The sequence below is a fragment of the Heterodontus francisci genome, chromosome 10 (genome assembly GCF_036365525.1).
Source record: "Heterodontus francisci isolate sHetFra1 chromosome 10, sHetFra1.hap1, whole genome shotgun sequence".
Taxonomy (NCBI): domain Eukaryota; kingdom Metazoa; phylum Chordata; class Chondrichthyes; order Heterodontiformes; family Heterodontidae; genus Heterodontus; species Heterodontus francisci.
In genome coordinates this window covers 17622425-17638352 of record NC_090380.1, presented here as the reverse complement: position 1 = coordinate 17638352, position 15928 = coordinate 17622425, and the positions used below count along the sequence as shown (strand labels likewise).

The 15928-nt window shown below is 42.2% G+C and overlaps 1 protein-coding gene across 2 annotated transcripts in view; it reads left to right on the top strand.

Annotated features, from left to right (window-relative positions):
* Positions 1-15928, top strand: part of cog3 (component of oligomeric golgi complex 3) — a 75502-nt gene that overhangs the window by 12595 nt on the left and 46979 nt on the right. For both annotated transcript variants that reach the window (XR_010975783.1, XM_068040180.1), the window contains exons 3-9: positions 1074-1135; positions 2622-2787; positions 6020-6094; positions 7519-7611; positions 8947-9072; positions 10433-10513; positions 11390-11433. Coding sequence is in view for 1 of the 2 variants with exons in the window: in XM_068040180.1 (XP_067896281.1) it covers positions 1074-1135; positions 2622-2787; positions 6020-6094; positions 7519-7611; positions 8947-9072; positions 10433-10513; positions 11390-11433 (647 nt within the window). In the remaining variant the exon portion in view is untranslated. The remainder of the gene's footprint in view (positions 1-1073; positions 1136-2621; positions 2788-6019; positions 6095-7518; positions 7612-8946; positions 9073-10432; positions 10514-11389; positions 11434-15928) is intronic.

Genomic DNA, 15928 nt, shown 5'->3' with positions numbered 1-15928 from the left:
TGTTTTGATTGGTCAGTTTAAGGGGCATGTCTGTTGATGGGTTTATTTGGTAGGCAATGCCTGGTGTACGCACAGGCACATGGAGGTGACTGGACAGCTTGACGCGCGTGTGACTGCCAACAGAGGTGGTGGTAGCGGGGTTGGTGGAAAACATAAAGAGCGGACAGTAAGGGAGGCCCAACAACAAAGTTACTCTAATTAGAGAGATCGTTTCCGTGAGGGTTGGGATTGATGGGAGAGATGGGGATGACATAGGAGGGCTGGAAGGAATGGGATGAGTATGGAATAGTTTGGGAGGTGTGGATGAGGTGATAGAATTGGTTAAGTGTGGCAAAATGGCAGGGACAATTATTTGACACAACTTATAATTCAAAAGCTACGTTTTGTGTTAAAAATGCAGATGCGCTAGATTTGAGTGAAAAAGATTTTAAAAAGCTGTCAGGTGAATTAAAAGAATGCTGCAAGACCTGAATCTTAAACAAGGACTTTGTCATGGAACAAGATTGGTAGTTAGGAAGCTGTTTTCTTCGATAATAGATGCTGAAATTTTAACAGGCAGATTTCAAGGAAATAGTGTTTATTCCTCAAATATTGAGCCAATCAGATGTAAACCTGCCTTTTCAACACAGTTCCCAATTCTATGCCTATAAACAAGTCACAAGGTCGGGCCGATTTTACACATGAACAGCTTTATGTAGCTTTTTCCTGAGTGAGAAGTTTTGCCTGTTAAAGTCTTTGGTGAAAGAGTAACTAGAAATCCTGTATTTAACGAAGTACTGTTGAAATAAAGATACTAATTTGCCTGCAGATGTTTTGCGGGTCTTTGCTGCTTCAAAATTTAATATCAGTCTTAGTTGCACCTTTCTTGCTGTCAACCCCATTTTATAATCTCAGAATTGTACGGAACAGGGGAAGGTCATTGGGCCCAGTGCCAGCTCTCTGAAAAAGCTGTCCACCTAGTTCCTTTTTGTACATCCTTTTATAGCAAGGTTTTCCATCCCATGCTTTGTGGAAGACATTACAAATCACCCTGGTAGCTGCATAAATAAGCTTGTTTTTCCTCTGCCCTGCAGTTCTATTCCTGGTTCTCCAAGATACAGACACAAATGGATCAAGATGAAGGAACAAAATACAGGTACATATTCCCTCTTGCTAACCATTAGGGCATGAAAAAGAAGTCAGTGGGCAATGTACCTACAATAAAATTGGATAACGTGTGGAGATAAGCATTGATAACACGGTTAAGACAGTGATTCCTCATTGTCTTTTCCGAAAGAAAAAATTCCCTTTATATGTTTCCTTCTGATCTACCATTTCCGGCTTGTTCCACCCTTTGGTAAGAGGACCCTGCTTCCAGGTATCTTTTAGTGTTTTCATACCAAATGCCAGGAAAAGTGAGTGGCTTGGAATGGTGTTCTCTCTTTCCCCTTGCATCCTGCTCCCACGGGAAACACTGGTCTCTGCTTAGTGCTACTTCATTGTGGCCAGCCTGAGATTGGGGATTCACTGGTGCAGCATACTGGGACTCCACGCTGTGTTCTGATGTAGGCTATTTGTGTAATCCATGATTCTTTTTAACTGTAAGTCTACTTGGTAATTCAAAGTGAGTTTTTTGGGTTTAAACAATTAAGTTATCCAATAATTTGAATTAACTAATATAAGTATCACAGCAGAGTAGGAATTTGGTGCAAAAATAATGTTGCTCAGCTTGAATTAAGTGACTTTGAATTGAGGGGAATAGACCATACTGTGTACATAATTCAGAAATTAGAATTTTTGGCTGCAGTGTTAAATTGAAACAATTAAGTGTTTTAATTGCATACTGTATCAGTAGCTTAAAAATGAGTACTCCTTTAAAAGAGAATCTGGTTTAAATAAATACTGGTACGACACAGACTAATATAAACCGACTGCTATGGATGTTGATATAAAAACAAGAAATGCTGGAACCACTCAGCAGGTCTGGCAGCATCTGTGGAAAGAGAAGCAGAGTTAACGTTTCGGGTCAGTGACCATTCTTCGGAACTAGCAAATATTAGAAATGTCAAAGGTTATAAGCAAGTGAGGTGGGCGTGGGGCAAGAGATAACAAAGGAGAAGGTGTAGATTGGACAAGGCCACATAGCTGACCAAAAGGTCATGGAGCAAAGGCAAACAATATGTTAATGGTGTGTTGAAAGACAAAGCATTCGTACAGAATAGGTGTTAACGGACTGAAAATTGAACAGCAGCAAGTATCCTGGGCTCTCTATCCTGGGCTTGCTGCAGTGTTCCAGTGAACATCAACGCAAGATCGAGGAACAGCATCTCATTTACCGATTAGGCACACTACAGCCTGCCGGACTGAACATTGAGTTCAATAATTTCAGAGCATGACGGGCCCCCCATTTTACTTTTATTTTTAGTTATTTTTTCTTTTTTTTTTACATTTTTTACAATTTTTTTTTTTTTGTTTATTTCATTTCATCTTAGTTTGTTCAGTTTGCTTACCCACTTTTTTTTCATGTTTGTACTTGCTGTTCTTGTATTGTCTGTTGGGTATTGCTGACTCTTGTACATTAATCACACTGCAGATTATGTTTGTTAGCGTGTAACTTGTTTTTTTTTTGCTCTTTGTCTTAGAGAAATGAGGGATTATCTGTATGGCTTTCAGGAGCAGTGCAATGCGATACTGAATGATGTAAACGCAGCCTTGCTTCACTTGGAGTCTTTGCAGAAGCAGTACCTGTTTGTATCCACCAAGACAGGCACACTACATGAGGCCTGTGAGCAACTCCTGCGGGAACAGGTAGGAAAGCTTTGCTGGGACATAGTAATTAGTGTTTGGTGTGTGAAGCAGTTAATTAGTGTGTGGGACGTGTATTTGTAATGTGCTACTGGGGTGCTTTTTTGTAATGTCAGGTGCCCCTAATGTAGATAATAGAGGGTAAAAACAATTGATATGAGTCATTTTTGATGGGATGGAAAGGAGAAAGGGCGAAGAATTGAGCTGGTATGTGAAGAGGAGCACATTTAAAAGATAGCATGAGAAAAGTGAAGAATGGAGATACGCATGATCGCCTGTGTTTCATGATTGATGTACAGTATTCCATAATCAACTAATTGCATATACCTTCCTTCTGGTATAAACAGGTCTTGCTACAATTGTACAAGACTTTGGTGAGACCAAATCTGGAGTAGTGTGTGCAGTTTTGGTCTCCATGTTTAAGGAAGGATATATTTGGATTGGAGGCGGTATAGCAAAGGTTCACGATTGTTTTCTGGGATGAAAGGGTTGTCCTACGAATGGCTAAGTAAATTGGCTCTATATTATTCGGAATTTAGAAGAATGAAAGGTGATCTCATTGAAACTTACCAGATTCTGAAGGGGCTTGACAGGGTAGACGCTGAGAGATTGTTTTCCCTGGCTGGGGAATCTAGAACATGGAGGGGGGCACAGCCTCAGGATAAGGAGTCAATGATTTAGGACTGAGATGAGGAGAAATTTCTTCACTCAGAGGATTGTGAATCTTTGGAATTCTCTATCCCAGAAGGTTGTGGTTGCTCCATCGTTGAGTAAATTTAAGGCTGGGATGGACAGATTTTTGGTGTCTCGGAATGAAGGGAGATGGGAAGCGGGCAGGAAAGTGGAGTTGAAGCCAAAGATTAGCCATCATAGTATTGAATGGCGGAGAAGGCATGATGGATTTTTATTTTTTAGATTTAGATTTAGAGATACAGCACTGAAACAGGCCCTTCGGCCCACCGAGTCTGTGCCGACCATAGATGTATGGTCTACTCCTGCTTCTATTTCTTATGTTCTTAACACATATCTTTTGCTAAATCCTCAGTGTCGTTGGTTATGTTCCTGTTTGCTTTCTCCCCACTGCCCTGTCTCTTGTCTTTGTAGCTCACTTTTCTCAGGGCTCAGTTGTGTTGTCATTGCTTATTGACTCTTTTCATCTCCCTGAATACTTTTTTTTAACTCTGTATTTTCCTCTCGGCCATGCACCATCTCTGGTGCAGTTTTCCTCTCGGCCATGCACCATCTCTGGTGCAGTTTTCCTCTCGGCCATGCACCATCTCTGGTGCAGTTTTCCTCGGCCATGCACCATCTCTGGTGCAGTTTTCCTCTCGGCCATGCACCATCTCTGGTGCAGTTTTCCTCTCGGCCATGCACCATCTCTGGTGCAGTTTTCCTCTCGGCCATGCAGCATCTCTGGTGCAGTTTTCCTCTCGGCCATGCACCATCTCTGGTGCAGTTTTCCTCTCGGCCATGCACCATCTCTGGTGCAGTTTTCCTCTCGGCCATGCACCATCTCTGGTGCAGTTTTCCTCTCGGCCATGCACCATCTCTGGTGCAGTTTTCCTCTCGGCCATGCACCATCTCTGGTGCAGTTTTCCTCTCGGCCATGCACCATCTCTGGTGCAGTTTTCCTTTCTGCTTCCACTAGATCATAACAACTGGTAATCCACTAAGTGCATGAAACAATATTTAAAATGAGTCAGCCTCAAAATGCCAGCTAAAAATACAAATGGTAGTTGGCAATAATTAATGAAGCTTAATAAAAATTATAAAAAGAAAGACTTCCATTTATATAGCGCCTTTCCCGACCCCCCCCCCCCCCCCCCCCCCAAAAAGCATCTCAAGCGCTTTGCAGCCAATGAAATATTTGCTGAAGTGTCATCACTGTTGCAATTTAGGAAAGACGACAGCCAATTTGCACCGAGCAAGCTGATTATTGATATCTGAGTAATCTGTTTTTGTGATTTTGATTCAGAAATTAATATTGGCTCTTATTCAAAATAGTGCCATGGGATCTTTTGCATCCACCTGAGAGGGCAGACAGGGACTTGGTTTAATGGCTCATCCAAAAGAAAGAACCTCTGACAGTGCAGCATTCCCTTGGTACTGTACTAGAGTGTCAGTCTTTTGACTCACAGGCAAGCATGCTACCAATTGAGCCACAGCTGACAGAAAATGTTTCAAATACGCATATTTTTTAACTGGGTTCTGTTATCACAAACTGTTGTGATTGAAATGGAAGCTAATATCTAAATGGGAGTGCCATTATCTTCAAATCATTATTGTCATGACTTGCGCCTTCATTGTCACTGGATCAATATCCTGGAATTTCCAGCCTAATCCGACCATCGAAGCACTGCCGCCACAAGGAATGCAGCGATTGAAGGAGAATGCCTATCACCATCTTCATGGTACAATAAATGCAGTTTTGCCAGCATTGCCCACATCCTGAGAACAAAAACAAGTAACACTGCACAGTAAGCAAGTACAGAGGTTCACAACTGGGAAGTTTTACTCTCCCAGTTAAATTTAATCTAAAAGCCCTTCGTGGGCTCTAACCTTGTCATCTCTTTTCAGTATACAAATGTTCCAGAGTTATCTTTGGGCAATAGGAGTTTAATTCCTACTAACTTGCAGATGTATGCCCCTCTGTTTGGTATCAGTAGCTTCTTCCTCTGGCATTAGTGAACAAAGGAAAAAAAACAGTCCCATGCCCTCATAATGAGGATGGCATCAGCATAGAACCTTTTGTGGAAGGGTGTCGCTACAATTGTTCCAGGATAGGATTTTGGTGGTACGTTAACTGAAACACATAAATCCTATAGTGCTCCGAGCCCTGGCAGCGGGCTCCTATTTGTACTTGGGCTATTTGTTTTGTTTTTATCCTGTTTCAAGTTTGTGGGGTTGTAGGTTTGTAAAGACTTCTCTTTAGTGCTGTTACCTCATGGATGGATAAATCCTGACTCAACACCAAGGATCTATCAGTATTAGCAACTAGAGATATATGTTAATGGGAATGCTCATTTAAACTTTGTATGTGACCCTGAAGCTTCATCGTATGCACTTTGTGGTCTGCGAAGCCTGGTGTACAGTATTGAAGGTTTTCTAGGTGCCGACTGGGCTTCTGGTGAAATGCACTAAATATAAAAGGAGTGTGTTGCTGAAAATAATAAACTTTCTTTGCATGGTTGGTTTGAGTTCTTTCTGTACTAATATATATTTTTTTTGTCAACAGTCGGAGTTGGTCGACCTTGCTGAGAATATTCAGCAGAAGCTTTCATATTTCAATGAATTAGAAAACATAAACGCAGTAGGTGTTGCTGATGCATGGTCCGTTTAAGTTTCATTGTGAAGACTGTTGTATATAGTCCATATTATTCTTGAAATTGACTTGTGAAAACCCCACCTGATGCACAAAATCTTATTGTCTGCTGGTCTCAGCTGGACGAACTGTTTCATGGTTGATGCACAGTGATCCAGTACTTCCACGTCAGACTGACGCTTTCCAGAATAAGTGCTTGAGCGTCGACCCTTTCTCCTCCTTGAAGCTCTGCTCCGTGTCTAATCGTCATGCAGCACTGAAGCTTTAACTGATTTTAGGATACAAGGGTACAGTAACCTGGTTATTATGATATTGGACTAGCCATCCAGAGGTCATGAGTTCAAATTCCGTCATGTCAAGTATTGGAATTGAATTCAGTCAATCCTCTTCTTCGTGGGCTAGAACCAGAAAAAAAATTACAGTTGAGAACTGCTGGATTGTCATAAATATGCAACTGATTCACTAATGTCCTCAGGGAATAGAATCTTATCTTCCCGCTCTCCTGCAAGCCGCACCAACGTGATCTTGTCCACATATGTCTCCAGTTCTACCCTACCTGGTTGACTCTTAATGGCATCGGGACAACTCAGAATAGGTGATAAATACTGCTATACCAGCGTCAACCTACATCCCAAAAACAAATTAAAAAGCACTCCCAGGCATCTAGTAATAACTAAGTGCCTTAACAAACTAAGCCTGTGTGATCACTTGTGTGATCTTGGAGATTTTAGATTTTCTTTTAACATACCCTTTGCTTCGATATAGGTGATACCCGGTGGGGGTGGGGCATTGGGTTAGGTGGGACCAGGACTATTTCCATGGTCATGGGACGACAAAACAGCATATTCTCCAATTCATTGGCAGTAATGCAACTGGAGATATGCTAGTAATGTTAGAAGTCCGACAGATAGCACACACTTGGGAACATAGGAGTAAGCCATTCAGTCTTCAAGCCTCTTGCGCTATTCTGTTAGATCATGGCTGATCTGTATCTCAGCTACGCTTTCGCACCTTTCCTGCATATCCCTTGATAATGTTACCTAACAAAATCTATTGATCTCCGTTTTGAAAGTTTCAATTGACCCAGCATTCCTACCCTTTTAGGAGAGACTTGGAATTGTTGTAAGTCTCACTTATTTTCCAACACATTTTAGTGTCTCAATAAGTGTGAACAGCACCACAAGGATCTGTGTGAAGAAAATGCCCAAAATCAAAGTACAAATGTATAACTCGGTATACATTTGTCACGCATCATAAGCAAGCTACGTAAATGGGAATAGACCACTTAAGTCCTTCCAATAGGAAACTGTTCTAGTTAGACATTGGCATTGTCGACTTCTTACATTCAAACTTTAATGTACTTGCAACTGGAGTAGTAACTACATCCTGACAGTATTTTGCTCTTATCCTAGAAATTGAATTCGCCCACATTATCTGTGAACAGTGAAGGGTTTATACCGACGTTGGCCAAATTGGATGACTGTATAACCTATGTGTCATCTCATGTAAGTCATTTTGTTGGAGGTACAGTTTTGTCTGTGCTACACAACTGGGCCTAATTTAGCTACAAACTGCATTCCCAGTTTCTGGTTATTATGGCAATTGGTATATATATTATTGATTTGTGTTCTTGGCTGTGATGTGTGTGGCATGCTGTGACCTACATTTTTACTGTATTCAGCTGACCCTGTTAAATCATAGTAATTGCAGCACAGAAGTTGGTCATTTGGCCGTTTGTACTAAGAGCATGGATGGGGATATTTTAGTGTTGGTCTAGGTAATATTACTGGTTCCATTCTTATCTGTCTAATTGTAGCCAGAGAATCACCTGCAATAGCTTCTCTTCCTGCTCCCACACGTTACCTGTGGTGTTCCCCAAGGATTTATCCTTGGTCCCGTCCTATTTCTCATCTACATGCTGCCCCTTTATTTATTTATTTTTTTTATTTAGTGATACAGCACTGAAACAGGCCCTTCGGCCCACCGAGTCTGTGCCGACCATCAACCACCCATTTATACTAATTCCATATTCCTACCACATCCCCACCTGTCCCCATATTCCCCTACCACCTACCTATACTAGGGGAAATTTATAATGGCCAATTTACCTATCAACCTGCATGTCTTTTGGTGTTGGGAGGAAACCGGAGTACCCGGCGAAAACCCACACAGACACAGGGAGAACTTGCCAGCTCCACACAGGCAGTACCCAGAATTGAACCTGGGTCGCTGGAGCTGTGAGGCTGCGGTGCTAACCACTGCGCCACTGTGCCGCATCATCTGACATCATCTGAAAGCGCAGTGTTAGTTTTCACATGTGTGCTGATGACACTCGGCTCTACCTCACCACCACTTCTCTCAACTCCTCCGCCTTTGCTAAGGTATCAGACTGCTTATCTGACATCCAATACTGGATGAGAACAAATTTCCTTCAATTAATTATTGGGAAGACTGAAGCCATTGTTTTCGGTCCCCACTCCAAACTCCGTTCCCTGGCTACCGACTCCATCCCTCTCCCTGGCAACTGTCTGAGATTAAGCCAGTCTGTTTATAACCTTGGTGTCACATTTGACCCCGCGATGAGCTTCCGACCTCATATTCATGTCATCACTAAGACTGCATATTTCCATCTCTGTAACATCGCCTGACTTAGTCCCTGTCTCAGCTCATCTGCTACAGGGTCCGCGTTGGTCCGGCTGACATTGCCGGGCCACGTTGGTCCTGCTGACGTTGCCGGGTCTGCGTTGTTCCAGGTGTATGTACTTTTGCTAAAAAAAAAAAATGACTGTTTATGCTATGTACATCTGATGACATTTAATGAATACTACTTTTATTTCCAGCCTGGCTTTCGAGATTATCCTGTTTATTTAGCAAAGTTTAAGCAATGCCTATCCAAAGCTATGCACCTTATGAAGACATACACTGTGAATACACTTCAGAACCTCTCCACTCAGTTAATAAAAAGGGTAAGATTGTAGCTACAAACACCAATTTTAATAACTCATATTTTGAAGCTTCATATTGAGACAAGTATTGCAATGATTTGTTTAGCTCAGTTTATTGAGCAGCCTGTGTTAATAAGAATTATCTGTTTTACAAGGAGAGCTTTATCGTGTACTTAGCTAGTGGAGATACAATACCTGTGGGACTTGGCTGTCTGACCCTGCCTCTCTTTTCCCCCCCCCCCCCCCCCCTTTCCGACTTGAGATATAGGAGGCTGCAGGAGAGGGACCCTCCCTACTACTATGTTGGTCCATATGCCACTCTGGTCTGAATGTTTAACTCAGGCCCCCGTTTCAAACCCTGCTCCCAAATTGGGAAGGGGTGCTTATTCTGTAAATCTGTGAAAAGTTGAAAGCAGGTCGCAGAATTTCAAAGGTACTGAAACTATTCTGGCCTTGTAAATGTGATGTTATGTGACAAATTGAAAACAATGGGGCACCACCTAATGTAACAAGGCACCCCAAATAGTACCTTACGTGAATTCGAAATAACAAATTTCTATATAGTACCTTTCACGGTCTCAAGATGTCCTGAAGCACTTTACACCACTTCTGAAGTGGTGCCACTGTTGTACATTAGGGAATCATGGCAACCGGTTTGCTGACAGCACTGTCGCACAAACAGCAATGAGATCATCAGTTTTTAGTGTTGCTGGTTGAGGGATAAATGTCGGCCAGAATATGATGAAAAATGGTAGGGCAGAATAAAAGGGGAAACCCATCTTTATTTGGAAAGGAAAACAACCAAATCTAATATAGATGATTGTAAGTGAAGGAACAATCCTGCCCCTCCCCTCCCCCCCCCCCCCCCCCCCAAACCCAGCAGCAGTAGCAGCGCCTCCTCTGATGGGAAGTTGAAATTGTAATTATGATGAGACAAGTTTACATAAGGCACTTTTCATTATAAATTAAAACATAGAAATTTATAACGGAAATATAAAAGTACGGACAAAAGGCATGACTGAATTGGGTCTGCATGCCTTCGTCCAATTGCCCTCCACCCTCTGACTGCACTTCAATTGACTTCTGCATTTGACCTCGACTGCCTATGTCTAATGCCACAGCAGTGTGGATATGGTATAGCTTCATGTTAAATGTAAGACTCTTGCATTGTGTGCAAAACACATGTAAAAAAGACATTTGAATTACATATGTATAATGCCAAAGTACTGGTAAGAGTTGTCAAATTTTATTGCACATTGTCTATAGAAAGCGTGAAAGCATGATGGTTCAAATAATTCATTTTTATGTGGAGTTTTCATAAGTATATCAGGGCATACATGTTAAATTTTTAATTTTAATTACAAATTATTTTTTCTGACAGGACCCCGCGGTTATATCTAACACCGATAATGCCTTTACATTGTTCTATGTGAAATTCAGAGCTGCAGCTCCTAAAGTGCGGGTAAGCATTGTATGTTGTGGAAATGAAGACATATATATATATACACGCTTGTAGTGTGTGGAAAAAATTGTACATATCACTCGCATAGTGTTTATCATGCTTTCACTTAGTTTGCTAAAAGCCACTATCTGTTAACTAATTCATCAAAAATAGACAGGTAGAGAAAGATACCAATCACCAACCAGCAATTCATTCAAACCTAGACAAGTAGGTTTTCTTGGAACTTGCTTCGTAGTCCTTTCCATCCTACGTTACCTGTCAAGCCTCAATAATGTGAGAGCTGCATAGAGAGCTTGGGAGACATACTACTATAAAGAGAGGAGACAAAGAGAAGTGGAGTCTTGCAGAGGGTGTGGGAGAAGTCAGCCATAAATCACAATGAGCAAAATGTGAGAGCCATGTAGAAAAAGGAAAAAGCAAATATTGAGGAATAGAAAAGCACAGAGTGAGACAAACTGGGGAGAAGCAATGCAACAGTTACAGGAAGAGAGGGGCGGTTTCTCCTTTGTGCATGCAGCATGGAATATCAGCTGATGCCTTGTGTATGGCGTGGTACAACACGTCTGACATACAGCAGCCTGTAAGACAGTGGGCTGAGCACCCAGGACTGACCATAGTACCAATGCACAGCCAGGTATCCTGTGACCCATCAGGCTGGGTACCGTGCAACTCACTGCACAGCCAGGGTATCCAGTGTTGCACATGTGAACAGTGCCAGTATTTATAATAATTGAATTTATAGAGAATCCTAAAAATGATACAAGAACTGTTGCTTGTTTTGGATGATATTTTTAGGTAATTGTTAGTATTTATATTCACAATGCTCAAACTTGTCATTTAACTCTGTCAAATGTGGTGTCATTTCTTCTTTCACAGTCTCTAATTGAACAGATAGAGCAAAGAACTGAAAAAAGTTCTGAGTAAGTATGTTCTCCATGAATAATGAGCGAGAGAATGTAATTCATGGTGTTTCTGTTCAAGTTCAGTGCTATCAAGTAAAACTTTACCAGGTCGTCATGTAAAGGGCCTCGTTGGCCATCAATGAAATGTTTGTTTAGAAAATTATGCACTGTCTCGAGAGTTCATTGAGTAATAAAAGAAAGAACTTGCAGTTTTACAGCACCTTTTCACTTCCCTGAAATTGTCTGCATTGCACATCTAGTGAATTACTATTGAAATAAGGTGATTATGTAGGTGGAATAGTAAAGCAAAACTACTTCAGAAAGATTCAAAATTACTCACAATGTACAATAGCCTGGTTTATTCGTTATAATGGGGGAAGTTTATACACCTGTATGAAGTGACCAGGAAATGCTTTTGTTCTTCCAAAGGATTTTTCATTATTGATCCACTGCCTATTTTAATATTGATAGTTTAAAAATGTCAGGTGTATTTTTAAATGATCTCATATCACTTAGTTCCTAAATAATTCTGTCAGCTGGAAATTGAATGGAATCAAAGCATCCGTTGATAACCTGAACACAATGGTGAGCCTTTGCCATTTCACTCTACAACATTTTCTTTATAGCAGGTTCTCGTTAATGTCACCAGCCTTCTTATGGCTCTAAAGATGAATAGAAATAACAATGTCTGCACTTCAAAAAGTAATACCAGAAATGTTGGGGAACACAGGGCTTAGTAAGAGAGAGGAACTGAAGGAAATCAGTATGAGTAGAGAACTGGCGTTGGGGAAATTGATGGGATTGAAGGCCGATAAATCCCCAGGGACTGATGGTATGCATCCCAGAGTACTTAAGGAAGTGGCCCTAGAAATAATGGATGCATTGGTGGTCATCTTCCAAGATTCTACAGACTCTGGAACAGTTCCTACAGATTGGAGGGTAACTAATGTAACCCCGCTATTTACAAAGGGAGGTAGAGAGAAAGCAGGGGATTATGGACCAGTCAGCCTGACGTCGGTAGTGGGGAAAATTCTAGAATCCATTATCAAAGGTTTTATAGCAGAGCACTTGGAGAACAGTGGTAGAATCAGACAGAGTCAGCATGGATTTACAAAAGGGAAATCGTGCTTGACAAATCTACTAGAATTCTTCAAGGATGTAACTAGTAGAGTTGATGAGGGGGAGCCAGTGGGTGTGGTTTATTTGGACTTTCAGAAGGCTTTTGACAAAGTCCCACATAAGAGATTAGCATGTAAAATTAAAGCGCATGGGATTGGGGGTAGTGTATTGAGATGGATAGAAAATTGGTTGGCAGACAGGAAACAGAGTAAGGATAAATGGGTCTTTTTCGAATGGCAGGCAGTGACTAGTGGGATACCGCAGGGATCAGTGCTAGGACCCCAGCTATTCACAATATATATTAATGATTTAGATGAGGGAAGTAAATGTAATATCTCCAAATTTGCAGGTGACACAAAACTGGGTGGGAGGGTGAGTTGTGAGGAGGATGCAGAGAGGCTTCAGGGTGATTTGGACAAGTTGAGTGAGTGGGCAAATGCATGGCAGATGCAGTATAATGTGGATAAATGTGAGGTTATCCACTTTGGTAGCAAAAACAGGAAGGCAGATTATTATCTAAATGGCTATAAGCTGAGAGAGGGGAACATGCAGCGAGACCTGGCTGTTCTCGTTGAAGGTAAGCATGCAGGTGCAACTGGCGGTAAAAAAGGCAAATGGTATGTTGGCCTTCATAGGGAGAGGATTCGAGTACAGGAGCAGGGATGTCTTGCTGCAATTATACAGGGCCTTGGTGAGGCCACACCTGGAATATTGTGTGCAATTTTGGTCTCCTTATCTGAGGAAGGATGCTCTTGCTATAGAGGGAGTGCAGCGAAGGTTTACCAGACTGATTCCTGAGATGGTGGGACTGACGTATGAGGAGAGATTGAGTCGGTTAGGATTATATTTGCTGGAGTTCAGAAGAGTGAGGGGAGATCTCATAGAAACCTATAAAATTCTAACAGAACTTGACAGGGTAGATGCAGGAAGAATGTTCGTGATGATGGGGGAGACCAGAACCAGGGGTCATAGTCTAAGGATATGGGGTGAACCTTTCAGGACTGAGATGAGGAGAAATTTCTTCACCCAGAGAGTGGTGAGCCTGTGGAATTTGCTTCCACAGAAAGCTGTTGAGGCCAAAACATTGTATGTTTTCAAGAAGGAGTTAGATATAGCTCTTGGGTCTAACGGGATCAATGGATATGGGGGGAAAGTGGGAACAGGTTACTGAGGTGAATGATCATAATGAATGGCGGAGTAGGCTCGAAGGGCCTTCACTGACTGTGAAGCACTATCAAACATGCTGAGACATGATGACGGCTGCATAAGTGCACTCTTTCTCTTCCTTGCCGTCTTTTTTTATTCATTCACAGGATGGGGGCATAGCTGACAAGGCCAGCATTTATTGCCCATCCCGAATTGCTATTAAAAAGACTGAAAATTAGCATGGCTGGGTGTAGCCGAGCTAGGGGTCAGGATCAAGTGTAGCCAAAAGAACAGCAAGTGGAAATGGTTAGTTGAAAAAGAGAAACAAAAATCGCTAACTGTAGAGCTAGACTAGATACAGAGAGTATAGTTGTTGATACCAACATGAGGCTGGAGCAGAGCACAACCTGGAGGTAATAAGGTCATTTACTATGTCTGCCAGCACATAGGTCAAATCATTTCAGAAAGCGCTTGCATCTTTGTTTTTATTTATTCATTTGTGGGATGTGTGTGTCAGTGATAATGCCAGCATATTTTGTCCATTCCTAATTGCCCTGAAATGGTGATAGTGAGCTGCTGCCTTGAACTGCTCAATTTCATCTGGTGTAAGTGCGCCCACAGTGCTGTTAAGGAGAGAGTTCCAGGAATTTGAACCAGTGACAATGAAGGAATGGCAATATAGTTACAAATCAGGATAGTGTGTGACTTGGTGGGGAACCTGGAGGTGGTGGTTCCCATGCATCTGCTGCCCTGGTCCTCCTCGGCAGCAGAGGTCACTGGTCTGCGACGTGCTGTCAATGGAGCCTTGGCAAGTTGGTGCATCTTGTAGATAATACACACTGCAGCCATAGTGGTGGAGGGGGTGAATGATGTGGGGTGCCAATCAAGACTGTTTGTCCTGGGTGGTGTCAAGCATCTTGGAATATTGTTGGAGCTACAACCAGCAGGCAGGTGTGATACCATCACACTCCTGACTTGTGCCTTTTCGATGTTGGAAAGTCTTTGGGAAGTCAGGAGGTGAGTAACATGCTGCAGAATACTCAACCTCAGACCTGTTCTTGTAACCACAGTATTTTTATGACTGGACGAGTTAAGTTTCTGAGCAGTGCTGACCCCCTCCCCCCCCACCACACCCAGGGTCTTCATGGTGGGGAGGGGGAGGAAATTTAACGATGCTAATGCCTTGAATGTCAAGGGAGGAGGTTAGACTTTCTCTCGTTGGAGATGACACTTGTCTCCACTTCCACCACTTTCGTGAGCAGTGAGTTCCAGATTGTTACCACTCACTGCATTTTAAAAAAAAAAGTTCCTCCTCATATTCCCCCTGCATCTCTTGCCCAAAACCTTCAATCTGTATCCCCTAATCCTTGCACCATTAGTTAACGGGCACAGTTTTTTCTTGTCTGACTTATCTAAATCTGTCCTATTCTTGAACACCTCTGTCAAATCTCCACTAAATCTCCTTTGCTCCAGGGAGAATAAACCCAGCTTTTCCAACCTAACCATGTAACTAAGATTCCTGGAACCATTCTGATAAATCTTCTCTGCACCCTCTCAAGGACCCTCATATCCTTCTTAAAATGTGGTAATTAGAACTGGACGCAGTACACTCATTGGGGCCTAACCAGAGCTTTATAAAGGTTCAGCATAACTTCCCTGCTTTTGTACTCTATGCCTTTATTTGTGAAGCCCAAGATCCCATATGCAATCGCAGGAGGTGTAATACCTGCCCACTTACCTCCTCTCTCCTCACTATTTAAGGCCCCAAACATTCTTTTCAGGTGAAGGAGCAATTTACTCATACTTTCAACTTAGTATACTGTATTGGCTGCTCACAATGTGGTCTTCTCTAGATTGAGGACACCAAACACAGATTGGGTGACCGCTTTGCGGGACACCTCTGTTCAGTCCATAAGCATGACTCCGAGCTTCCGGTTGCTTGCCATTTCAACACCCCCCCACCACCAACCCCCCACCCTGCTCTCATGCTCATATCTCTGCCCTGGGATTGCTGCAGTATTCCAGCGAAGATCGATGCAAGCTCGAGGAACAGCACCTCATTTACCGATTAGGCACGCTACAGCCTGCCGGACTGAACATTGAGTTCAATAATGTCAGAGCATGACGGGCCTCCCTTTATATTTTTAGTTATTCTTTTTTCTTTGTTTATTTTCTTTGTTTGTTTAGTTTGTTTCTACTGTGCCTATCCACTGTTTTTTATAATGTTTGTGCTTGGAGCCAGAGCTGT